The 12,652-nt window shown below is 38.7% G+C and overlaps 1 protein-coding gene across 7 annotated transcripts in view; it reads right to left on the bottom strand.

The window, feature by feature from the left end:
- Positions 1-12,652, bottom strand: part of GANC (glucosidase alpha, neutral C) — a 70,512-nt gene that overhangs the window by 56,752 nt on the left and 1,108 nt on the right. For 6 of the 7 annotated variants that reach the window (XM_036084615.2, XM_036084617.2, XM_036084613.2 and 3 more), the window contains exons 3-5: positions 11,186-11,248; positions 9,706-9,814; positions 742-869 (exon numbers count right to left, since the gene is read on the bottom strand). In XM_036084615.2, coding sequence (XP_035940508.1) covers positions 742-869; positions 9,706-9,814; positions 11,186-11,248 — 300 coding nt within the window. The remainder of the gene's footprint in view (positions 1-741; positions 870-9,705; positions 9,815-11,185; positions 11,249-12,652) is intronic. The other variant, XM_036084620.2, reaches the window with a different exon arrangement.

Genomic DNA, 12,652 nt, shown 5'->3' on the forward strand with positions numbered 1-12,652 from the left:
TAATTGAAATAATTTCTCCTTATAATTTATAGACTTTATTAAATTTTTATGGAATAATAATCTACATAAAACTATGAAAATATAGTGAAAATTAAAGCATCTGGCATAATCTTCTATTCTCTTGGTGAAATAATATGAAAAAATGACAGGAATCAACAGGCAGAACCAAGTTGAAATATCACTGGAAGGTGCGTGGAGAACTGAAGAAGATGCCGCAGGGATATGGAAAATGCTTTTTAATCCCCAAAGATTTTTTTTTCACCTAGACACTGATTATTAATTTATCTCTGACTCTCAATTAAGTCACATGTTAGAATTCTGAGACTACCTTTAATTAAAAGTGAGTCACCCTAACTGTATAAATACGGCAAGTGAGTTTGGCTAGTGTATCAGATCTCTGGAGCCCTGCTGCTAATCTGAGGAAATTAAATAGCTCTGCTTCTACTTGTCCCCAAAGTCAGGTTGATGAATCCTTTTCTTTGTGAAAAAGGACAGCAGGGATCAAAAGCTCTGCCTCTCCCCATTTGTAAGTGCTGATAAATCACACGGTGGAGGAAGAGAAAACAGAATGGATAACATACAAAATGGATAAATTTATCCCCAAATAACTTGAAAACGAACTCGGCAAATGATGGTAGCTTTGAATAGAGAAAACAGGAGGCACATACAAAATCTGTTACTCAAGGTATGATAAACGCCCATATTGAGGGTGTATCCAAGATCTCTTGTTCCTTGGCTTACCTTACAGTGCTGGGCTTGCTTGTGAGGACATCAGGAACTTCATACCTGGGTTTCACGGGAGTTTCTTCATTGATTTTAAGCCTGAAAATATTTCCCTCTATACCATAAACTTCAGCCAGAAGAGAAACCTGGGAACAGACACGAGATTAGTTTCAATAGGTTATTACCCCACTGATGGTTGGTTCTACAGTCAAATTGCAATAATTAGAAACTATGTTTGGGGTGCCTGGGTGGCTCAGTCGATTAAGCATCTGCCTTTGGCTCAGTTCATGATCCCAGGGGCCTCGCTGGGAGGGAGTCTGTTTCTCCCTCTGCCCCTCCCCCTGCTTGTGCTCCCTCTCCCTTTCTCTCTCTCTAATAAATAAAAAAAAATCTTTTAAAAAAAGGAAGCTATGTTTGAATTATTATAGGCCAAATAAACTGGAGAACAATGGGAATTATGAAGGAAAAAGCTCCCCAAACTTTGTATGTACTTGTTTGGCTATACCTGACAGTAGAGCAAGAAATACCTTCTATGTGTTCTATGGCTAGGCAAACATATAATTGTCCATACCAGGACCTTTAAGGATGAAAGAGGTCTCTATTAATAATTATACTGAATGATGGGCATAAACTGAAACTGCTTTTGGAAAGCTGGGACCTATAGCCCTGTATCTATGACAAACTGCAGACATCTTAAGAACTTGGTGTTAAAACTAGGGGCAAGTGGATTCCAGCTGAATGAAAGATGAAGGATAACAAGCCACAGAATGGAAAAGAATAAAGAATAAAAGTGGTCACTGGGGTTCCCCAGGATAGATGATTAAGCCTTGCTGTACTAAAATCAAGGCATTTCCTGTATACCTGGGAATAAGGTCTGGGGAACTTTCTCAGGAGGTTGGGATACTCTCAGTTTTTTTAAGAGGCTGGGGAATTTAGGTAAAATTCTGCCTACAGTGGGACATGGAAGCAACACAGAATTATAGAGAATATAGGATTTAAGAAATAAAACGTGAGACAACAACAAACCTCAAGAGAACAGAAGTGGCTAGCTATAGGTTACAAGATGAGGCATCTAGATCAGAGAAATATGTATTTTTTAATATGCAGTCATCTTTATTATAATTCATATATACATTAAAATCAGACATGAATCTCTAATAAAAAAACATCTAGGATCTCATGGGCTTTTGTTTTCTGTTCATTTATGTAATTTGAAAATCCAGTTTACTTGAGAATGGTGGAAAAGGCCAAGTAGTATCTTAGTTTCATATGACAAGTTTTCTCCTCATAGGTATTCTTTGGGCATTTTATTTTTATTTTTTATTTTTTTAAAGATTTTACTTACTTATTTAACAGAGAGACACAGCGAGAGAGGGAACACAAGCAGGGGGAGTGGGAGAGGGAGAAGCAGGCTTCCCACTGAGCAGGGAGCCCGATGCAGGGCCCAATCCCAGGACCCTGGGATCAGGACCTGAGCCAAAGGCAGACACTTAACGACTGAGCCACCCAGGTGCCCCTCTTTGGGCATTTTAATGAACCTGCCCATTTTTCAGTGCCTTCTGCAATTCCTTAGAGATTTCAATGGGCACCTGGCCTATGGAACATTCTATTACTCTACTGACTCTTAAGGTATGGTTCTGGGGCTACGCCTGAGAATTTGCTTTTCTAACCTATTGTTCCTTTTTGATTTACTCTAACAGGCAGTTTTAAAAAGGGGTCAAATGTGCCAAAGCTTCCAAACCTCCATGCTTCTCTTACAGAAATATCATTTACTTTATCATTCACTTTACCAACTCTCCCTTCCAAATAAAGGACCCCAAAATATAAAGTATCACCTGCCAGTGTTAGATGAGGCTCCTCTCCTCTCCCCAAATCAAATTATTTAGGATTCTGATTGATAGCAAGCCCCTCCAACACAGAGCTACAGTCTTTATCAAAAAAGCTTGATCAGAGAAATATTCTGACAGTTTTCAACCGCTGTGCTGTATAGCAGTGACTGACAGCAAATGCTTCATTAAATCCTTCATGTGATGCCAAATTCTCGTTACACTTGGGTACATGTATTGTCACGGTAACATCTGTTCAATGAAAGGCTAAGCTGGGCAGGCTGTGTGGGCCCTCGTCCAGAACAGGTACAATGTGGTGCAAGTAAGATAGCAAGCAGGGAGACTACCACAGCACTAAAAAAAAAAAAAAAAAAAAAAAAAAATGATTTCGCTGGAACTCTGCCTCTTGAAAATATAGGAAAGTAGTCAGGGCACTTAAGCAGTGACATGACACTTGAGAGTGACCAGGTAAAGAATACAGTGGCTATGGCTGCTTTTACAGATAATTCTTAAGGTAGAGTTATAGTAGAGTAGTAGTGAGCACAGTGTAATTACTTTTTCTAGTTTTATTGAGATATAGACATATAATGTACAAACTTAAGGTGTACATTGTGTTGATCTGATACATATTGCAAGATGATGACCACTATAGCATTAGCTAACAACTGCATTATATCACATAATTACCATTTCCTTTTTGTGATGAGAACATTTAAGATCTACTCTTTTAGCAACTTTCAAGTATATAATAGAGTATTATTAGTTATAATCACTATGCTGTAGAGGAGAATCCCCAGAACTTATTTTATGTACAGCTGGAAGTTGATACTCTTTGACCAGCATCATCCTTCCCCCACCCCAATCATACTGTAATTATTCCTTTCATGTCTAACGTTCTTTTGTAAATTTAATTACTTCAAGTGTGTCATCAGAATTCTAAGATCTAAAAATGTGCTCAAATACAAATAAAGCTGAAATTCTGTCAGATTATGTTTTCTCCTAAGTGAGACCTATATTTCCATTGCTCTCTCAAATTCAACTAACAATTACTTGGCATCTAATATGGGATGTGCTGTGAAAAAGATGACCAAACTCTTAGAGGGAAATTGCAATTTAGAGACGAAACACGGTAAACATAAAGCATGCTGTAAGTGCTGAGGGAGAAGGACAAGGACGGTGCTGTGGGAGAACAGAGGGAATATTAATGATGACTTGTAAGGAGAGGGGTTCTGGGCTGTCTCTGGAGGAGCAGGACCTTCAGGGACTAGCAGGACTCTGGATAGGCAAAATGAGCAAGAACATCCTAAGCAGAAGGCACACAGGCTGCCTACATATGATGAACAAATTGCACCTAGTTCTCTACTCAGAGATCCTCCCAGTTTTAGGAAAATAGCTCTCTTTAAGAACAATATTTTTTAAAACCAAAGATTGGTCTGTCTGTTTTGTTCTTGAGGCTGCAGTCAGGAAAGAATCCTAATTCTATGAGGAGGCAGTTAATAACCCTGCTTTTCCTTTTACCATAATGACCTTTTACAACCAAACACATAAATCAGAGTCAAAGCTCCATTTTGTTTTCATTTTAGCTCAATTAAGCAAATGATTTTTTTTCCAACAGGCAATCCTTTTCAAGGTCGATATTCAGATTCATTCATATCTCCTACTATTACCTACATAGCTTTCATGTTCCAAGCATATAATCTCCTTAGATATTCATATGCTTTGTTTCTATGATCTGGCTCATGCTGTTTTTATTGACTTAAAAACATTTTTAAACAGCAACAGATTTTCAGAAGTCCAATAAACAAAGCTACGTGGGTTAAAGACAGTGGGGAGTGGCTCAGAGCCCCTACCTTTGAGCCCTTCCTGAACTGAGCTCTGAGACACCTCCATGGAGACCTAGGCTCTGTGGCTGACAGTTTAGAAACCACTTCTCTTAGGTTTCTCAATTGCCAGTTATTGCTCACTTCTTCCACCAAAACCTTGCTCTTGTCAAAAAGCCTGGACATGAATGTTACACTCTTCTATCTAACACATTAAGAATTTCTCTATATTCCTTTTCTTTTCCTGTCTGGACATTTATGAAAAAGTAATATACAAATAAATGATGGAATCTCTTCTTCCTGTTAGTGATGATTGGAGATGACAATGAAAAGATATGTTAACTTACAGAAGCTAGACTGCGTAAACTAGGAGTTAGTGTGAGTACTTAGATCATAGTAGCAGTTACGCTCAAATTGCAGCAAGATGGATTTACGTAAAACAAGTGAAGAAACGTGTAACTGAGCATCTTAAATATTTAAAAATATTTAAAATATTTAAAATCTGTAAATGTCCACCTACACAGAGAAAATGAGATAAATCCTCAGAGAAAGGAATCCATTTTAGAGGCTCCTTTTAAAACTACAAGTCTCCATTTGGTTTTTCATAAAGCTTTATTCAGAGGCTCACTTCTCGCAGTCTGGGAAAGAGTATTAATTCTCTTTTCCTATCTGATTTCTTTTATACTTAATAAAAACAAAACCTGTAGTCTGTCATCCATAGATCTAGTTTATTGTTGTTGTTTTTGGCCACATGGGCAAAAATATCAGGTTGTAAAAACCATGGTGGTAGAGACAGACTTGTCTTTGTATTCAAGTAGTGGACTGATCACAATTATATTAAAACAAAACCTGTTATTTACCCAGAACTGGGAATCACAACTAGTAGAGACTGTGATGGAGTTACCAGAACAGCCCTAGAACACATATTAAAATGGCCGTATTAGGAATGGAAATTATGACCCCGTCAACTTCTCCATGATGGATACGGATCTTGCCTGTCCTCTGGCACCAGGTGTCTTCACTGTACTCTAAGGAACAGTTCATCTAAAAGGCCTACAAGAGTGAGCAAGTTGTTGCTCAAGATCTCCCAGGATTCAGAGGACTGTCTAAGAGTTCATTAAATTGCCACAGGGCACTAATTGCCCCTTCCACTGTTGCAGCCAGTTGGTTTACTGCAAGCACTGATTCTCTACAGAGAACGCTGGCAAGTTCACGCTGGTATTAGCCCATTCCCCAAGGACAATTAGCCTGTCCAGGTGTGCTTCTGGTTGTTTGGCTAGTTCCCAAATTAGCTGCCTGTTCATGGCCACTTCTGCAGAAACACTACTGGCTAACAAGTGGTAGTTCTTCCTCATCTGCTAAGGAGATGGCGGGTTGGGCAAAATCCCATTTTCATCAGGCTTAGAGGCAAAGGCAAGGGGTGACTTAATGGAGGTGCTCAGAGATATCCCTGCATCCTTGGAGATGCTGCCAGAAGTGGAGTCTCTGGTGAAAACTTGCAAACAGGCTGCAAAGGAAAGTAAACATGTTGCTAAAAGGTCATCCATGTTATGAGAAAGCCTCAAAATTGGCAATATAAAGCAGGTCAAAGACATAGGTCTGTTCCAGATAGCCTTGCTAGCAGTGCTTTGTAGCTAGACTCAGAGGACAGAATACATTGCTCTGCTCTGAAGTCACAAGACTGGATCTTACCATGTTTCTCAATCCAGGTCAAATTTTCACTGAAGGTAAAAAAAATTGGTAAAAAAAACAAAACAAAACTCTAAAAAGCAGTCAACATTTTACTGTTAGCTTTCTTTTTAGATGTTCTCTTGGAAGTCTCTTTACCAAATATCTACCTGATTATTTTTTCATCAGGAATAGGCAACACGCTATAACAGGACCCTGTATGAGAAAACTTAAATGCAGTTTAACCTACAACTGGCTTTTCTTCAAAGCCTAGATGTCCTCAGCTGGAGACAACACACAGGGCCACACTTCAGTTTGTTCTGTAACATGACCGTGTCCCAGGAACATCATGTTTGAGCTGAATTGTGTCTCCCCCAAACTCTAAATTCGTATTTTGAAGCACTGCCCCTCAGTATGATGGTATTTGGAGATGGGGCCTTTGGGAAGTGATTAGGTTTAGATAAGATCATGAGGGTGGGGTTATGATGGGATTAGTGCCCTTAGAAAAAGAAACCTGAGATTTAGCTCTCTTTCCACTATCTGAAAATATAATAAGAAGATGATAGTCTATAAGCCAGGAAAAGGGTCCCCAAAGACACCTTGATTTTGGATTTCCCAGACTCTAGAACTATGGTAAATCAGTATCTGTTGTTTAAGATACCCAGTCTATGGTATTTTGTTATGGGAACCTGAGCTAAGACAATGTTGAATGAAGCTTGGTTCTGTTTCCTGGTTACTTATATTGGGGGAAGGGGATTGAGAAGAAGATTTCAAAAATTAACAACGGATCTTGAGAACAAAGTTACTGCTTTAAGAGATGTAATGGTGTGGCGGCAGGCAGAGACACTAAGAATGCTGGGTTTGTCAGAATCTGCTGAATCCGTGAAATCTGAGAACTACAGCTGTGAGCTGAATATGATCCTCTTAGACTTTGGACTCTATCTCTCTGAACCTGAAGTAAAAAGCTGTCATTCTGAATAAGTAGATACGTGCAGCTTGTTTTAAATCTCCAGACCACACCTCTACCATGTCCTAACATGAAATCTCCCATGAAACACCCATTTCATCCCAGAAACCCCCTCAAATGGAGGCTGCTTGTCTATACAGTGAGCTGGATACAAGGTTCAGACAACTTTAGAGATTAATGTCCGGGTCCTCATTGTCTCTACCAGACTGACAGAGGACATAAAATCCTGAGTCTCTCTTAGTCATCTCAACTCCAAGTGACAAGAAAAACATTAGACTGGAATTCAGCCCAGAATTTCAGGGTGATCCCCTAAACATATATATTTGCCTGAGATCAGAGCATGCAGATTCTCTATGCAGCCCCAATATTTCTAATACCTGAACATGAAGTCTGTTCCAAGGGGTCCTCAAAGTTCTCAGTCCTGGGAGCCATGTTACTGACATCCTGGATAACCTGCCCTTGCTTGTTGGGCTTCTCAACTCCCTTCTGAGCCATGTGCTACCTTGTGCTGAGATTCTGTGGGTTCTCCTGGACTGTGGCTTCTTTTCCTTGGGAGGCATCTAGATCTGGTGGACTCTGGTTCTGGCACCTGACCTGAACAGCATTGTCTCTCACGTTTTCAGGCTCCAAAGAGGGATGTGTATAGAGAACTGATCTACAGTTTTGTAAAAGGTTGTGTGTGGGGATCTACCACTAACTGCACTGGTACCAAGGTGCATGGACATTTGCATTCTGGCCCACAGAGTGCTTTTGCCTCATTTACTTTGCTTCACCATGAGTCTTCATGACAGTGGATATTCAGATGCTCAATATACTGAGGCTCCCCAAGGATGGAAAGTGATTCTTGCCCTGACTATGGGATAGCTACAACTCTCTGGGTTTAGACACACTGGAGACAGGAATGAAAATGAGCAAATGACAAAAACAAAAACAAAAACAAAAAAAAACCCCAAACAAAAAAACATAAAACAAAACAAAACAAAAAAATAAAGGAAAAAGAAAGTAAGGTACCTGACATCTGGTGGCAGGCTTAATGACTATGACTCTTGGAAGGTTCCTAGTGGACTCCTTGCATTTCCTGGAGCCAACTGCTTCTGTTGACTATGAATACAGAGGTTTGGCTGGGTGTCAGGCTATTAGACCACATGCAAATGGCAGGTGGCTCCCCAGGAAGGAAATCAGTGCTACTCCATGTTTTCCCATAATTGGCTATCAAACTATGCTAAAAAAAAAAATGATTAGTATAGACATGGATCAGTTGTAGAGGACCTATGACTTTGGGCTGGGGGGAGTACCATCAACTAAGAACTCAGAGGCATCAAAGATGCCAAGCAAGGGGGCAAATGCCTCCAGAAAAAAAAAAAAAGGTGGTATAAAAGCAGCACTAGGTTTCAGAGAAAGGTTAACCATCCCATCTGTGTAGTTAAGAGACATGAACTAAGTATACTGCTACCACAATACACCCTTAAGTAACCAGAAATTGGGGACAGGGGACAGGGATAGAGAACACAGAACTGTTGACATGATTTTAGCCCTTATTTTGAATTCAGGCAAGAAAAGTATGTTAGAAAACTCCACATCTATGAAACAGCTAAATTTTCTAAAATTTGTAAGGAAGGTAGCCTTCCTCAGTGTGCAACTGATCCTCCTGTCTGGGAATAAAGTTGGAACCCTTTGCTAAATTAAAGGTCTTACAAATGTTATAGAGAACCCCCTGCTGTGGAGAAGTTTTTATTCTGTCTTCCCTGAAGTGGTTCCTCAGTGCAGCACCATGGGGTGAGAGCTATGCCACAGGGAGATCTCTCACAACTTTGCAGGAAAAGGGGGGATTTCTTCTCAGTCACCTGTTAGGGAACCTAGGCTTTAAGTATGTCTTTTAGCTACATGAACTACCAATTAAGTCATATTGGTTTGAGAGGCCTTAGAAGCACCTGAAGCTTCTAAGAAGACAGGGAGGCTCTGGAAGTGAGGGTCAGGCTAGGAGCATGGGTACTTGTGCACGGCGGTCACACTTCCTGGCTCAGCCCATATAGCACTTCCTCTGTGACTGGCCCATCCGAAGTAGCATGATGACTTGACAAGTGAGAAAAAGTACTTAATATACTGCTCTAATCCTTTCAGTATGTAATAACTAGGGTGATCTGCTAGTGAAGCAGTTTAGGAGATGGAACATTTGTGACTTAGGTTTTCAACTATATAGTCCCTTGTTCCCCTGGCCCACCCACATTTTGAGGTTTGGACAGTCACTGAATCTGTACCTCGCTCAGGCTGCACGCTCAAGTGCACACTGTCTAATAGTAACAGAACATGGGTACTTGACAGAGTTGACAGATGCAGGTGAAAACTCTGATTACCAGCTGCATGACTTTGAGCAGGTGACTTTCTAGTCACTTTTCTGTATTATGAGGACGAATTAAAAGGAAATATCATTTGTAAAACATCTAGGAAAGCATGTGATACACAGGCAATCTATAAGTTAACACTCACATTACTGTTAAAGTAGTATTCATGTATATAACATTGCTTTATCTACATTAGTGTAGATAATGTTACATTATTACTGTAGATGACATTACTTCCCTAACAAAGTTTATTTTTGAAGCATACGTAGTTTTAATTAGGCTTTGTGGAAATTTACTTCATTCAAACCCAGCTTAATACAGAAACAAATAATTCTCTGTAGGAAATACTTCTCTCTCACCTTGGTTGTTTCACTGATGATTTGGAACTTGGTGCTGTCTTTGCCTATTGTGGCTGAGTCTAGTGATGCCTGATAGGTGGCTCTCCTGGAGAGCTGCTGTTTCTGACGCCTGCCGACATACAGAATACAAATACCTGAGAATTATTTGTGACTGTCAGCATCCAAAAGACTATATTATCATGTGGAAGTCATTAAACGTCACTATGATGGTAAATGAACTGGGTCCAGGCAGTATTGGTACTCTAATAAAGTACTAACAGGAGTACTTTGTTATTACAGTGCCAATAAAATTAGTGCTAATAAGAATAATACGAATGAAATTGTTCAACATAGCACTGCCCAAGGATGGCATTTTGTCCACTTTATTGAGAAGGTGGGGCAGTTTTCATAGATGACATTTATTAGCTTGTTAATTTTCCTTCCTCTTTCCATGAAATGTACACTTCAATAGAAACTCAATAAATTCTTATGGAAATCCAATATAATCCAATGACTTAACAAAATGACCAAGAGTTCCCTATAGAATTCCCTCTAAGGTACCTATTCAGAATTTAGGTGATCTGATTTTCTTCCTTTAGAGTAGTGTGAATTAATTAGAAAGTTGTAACATAGGATACAATTTTTGGTGGTTTCAGGTTTAGGATCACGGAAAGACACTCAACAGAAAGATTTTAAAGAAATTTTTTTTTGAAGCTCTGGGGAAATAGGTAATCTTATATAGTGGTGATGGGAGTACAAAACGGTACAATCCCTATGGGGGAGGGGGCCTCTGGTAATAGGTATAATTTTAAATGTATCTATTCTTTGATGCTGTAATACCATTCCTGGAAATTAATCCTATAAATACACTTGTAGGTGTAGGAAATGACATATGTATAGCTTTTCATTATGGCATGATTTTATAGCTAAAAGATTAAAAACTCAAGGATCTACCAATAGGAAGGAGACTGAATAAATCATAGTACATACTACACAGCTATAAATAGAAAGGACAATCTCTATATACTCATGCAGAGCTCTTCAGAATAAACTATAAAGCAGAAAAAAGACACAACAGCATATATAGGAAGCTACTTGGTATAAGAAAGGCAGTGATATAAGAATGTATGTATTTACAAAAAGAAATACTGGGAGGATAAATAAGAAATTAATAAATCTGGTTACTTAGAGGGACAAGATGTGGAATGGGGTGATAGGGGACAGGCATGGGAGTAACACTTTTCAAAGTATATCTTTTTATATTATTTGACTTCTGAAACCTGTAAAAGTATTATCTATTCAAATACATAAACACTTTTAAAATAAAATATGTATTTATTGAGAAATTTAAATAAGACAAAGTAAGTGTGTAAAGGTGAATGTCTCCTGTCTGATGAATTTTTTAATGATTACATTTCCTAATTGACCCTTTCCTTAAAAAGCCTATAAACATTGCAATATTGAAATGTTTTGATCTAGGTAATACATTTCCTCTCCTTACCTGTAGAAAGCAATCTTGCTGCAATCTTTGAAAATGTTTTTATCCACAGCTTCATCTTCAACACTAAATAAAAAGACATTTTAAGAAACATATTTTCTACAAGGTCTGTGAATCCAGTTTTTGTTCCTGCTCTAACTATAGCATGAACACAGGTAATAAACTTCTGCAATGCAAAACTGTGTCATGGCCGTAACATAACACGATAGCCGCTGTGCTGCACAATAACATCCTTTTGTAAATCACACAAGATGAACAACAAAACATCAAGTTCTAGGATTACTCTGAAAGCACTGGAAAAAGAGTATTGTCACTTACAAGGAAGAGTTCTTTTAAAATAATGGCTGAAGGCTATGACTACAACAATAAAATCAGAAGCAAAAACACACAAAAAACCCAAATGAAAAAAAAAATCTACCCACTTATTTATTCAATAAAATATTTTCAGAATATTCCTACTGAGTGCTGGGCTCTAAGGAAGATATTAAGAGATGTGTCTGAGCTTCCCACAAGAGCCTAACCAACAAGCACAAATCAACCTGACAAATGCTTTAACAGAGGTATATGCAAGGAGGAGAATAATAGAAACAGATGTAGAAGGAAAATTTTTTGCTTTTTAAGATGATGCTGGCAATTAGGAGCCAATGCTTTTTAAAACCAAGTTCCCAGAACAGCTGTTTCTGGAATAGAACATGAATAAGATACATGCATATTGCTACTAGAGAATATGTATTTAAATTAGCGTCCCTTGGCACCTGGCTGGATTAGTCAGTCCATGCAGCATCTTGATCTCGGGGTTCTGAGTTCGAGAGCCCCGTGTTGGGTATAGAAATTTCTTAAAAATAAAATCTTTAAAAAATAAATTAGCCTCCGTATGATTAAAACAACCATAGGCTGTAAGGAGGGGGAAACATACTGGCCTTCAAGCAGACATGTTGCTGAATACAGCTGTAGTCAGCATGTCTATGAATATGTAGGAAACTATGATTGAACACAAATTTCAAGATATTAAGAAAACAAGCCCACATAGATACACTTGGCTGTACTAAATTATTTTCTTGGAAGTCATCAAATCCTTCACTGATGCAGTCTTTGTCACTGTTTCTTTTAATCAACTGTGCAAAGATTAGAGAAATTTGCAGTCTTTGCTTTCCAGCTTTGAAGAATGAGCTCTGTAATAATATAGGAAGATGGGGGTACAGCTGAACATGGAAAGCAACATGCTTGAAATTCACATGTTATAGTTCTGATCACAACTCTTCCACTGTTTTGTAAACCATCCTGAAAGTATTTTGAGGGGCTATTAATATCAACTAATTCCCTGGGGAATTGAGAAAAAATGATAAAGATTAAGTACATAAATATGAAACATGCAAATAAGAGGCCATTCAAACAATCAGTAAAACCTTCAAACCCAGAATGTTGCTTTCAGCTACTATCTATCCCCTGCTGTCTGGATTCAGTCCCTGC

The sequence above is a fragment of the Halichoerus grypus genome, chromosome 8, assembly GCF_964656455.1.
Source record: "Halichoerus grypus chromosome 8, mHalGry1.hap1.1, whole genome shotgun sequence".
Taxonomy (NCBI): Eukaryota; Metazoa; Chordata; class Mammalia; order Carnivora; family Phocidae; genus Halichoerus; species Halichoerus grypus.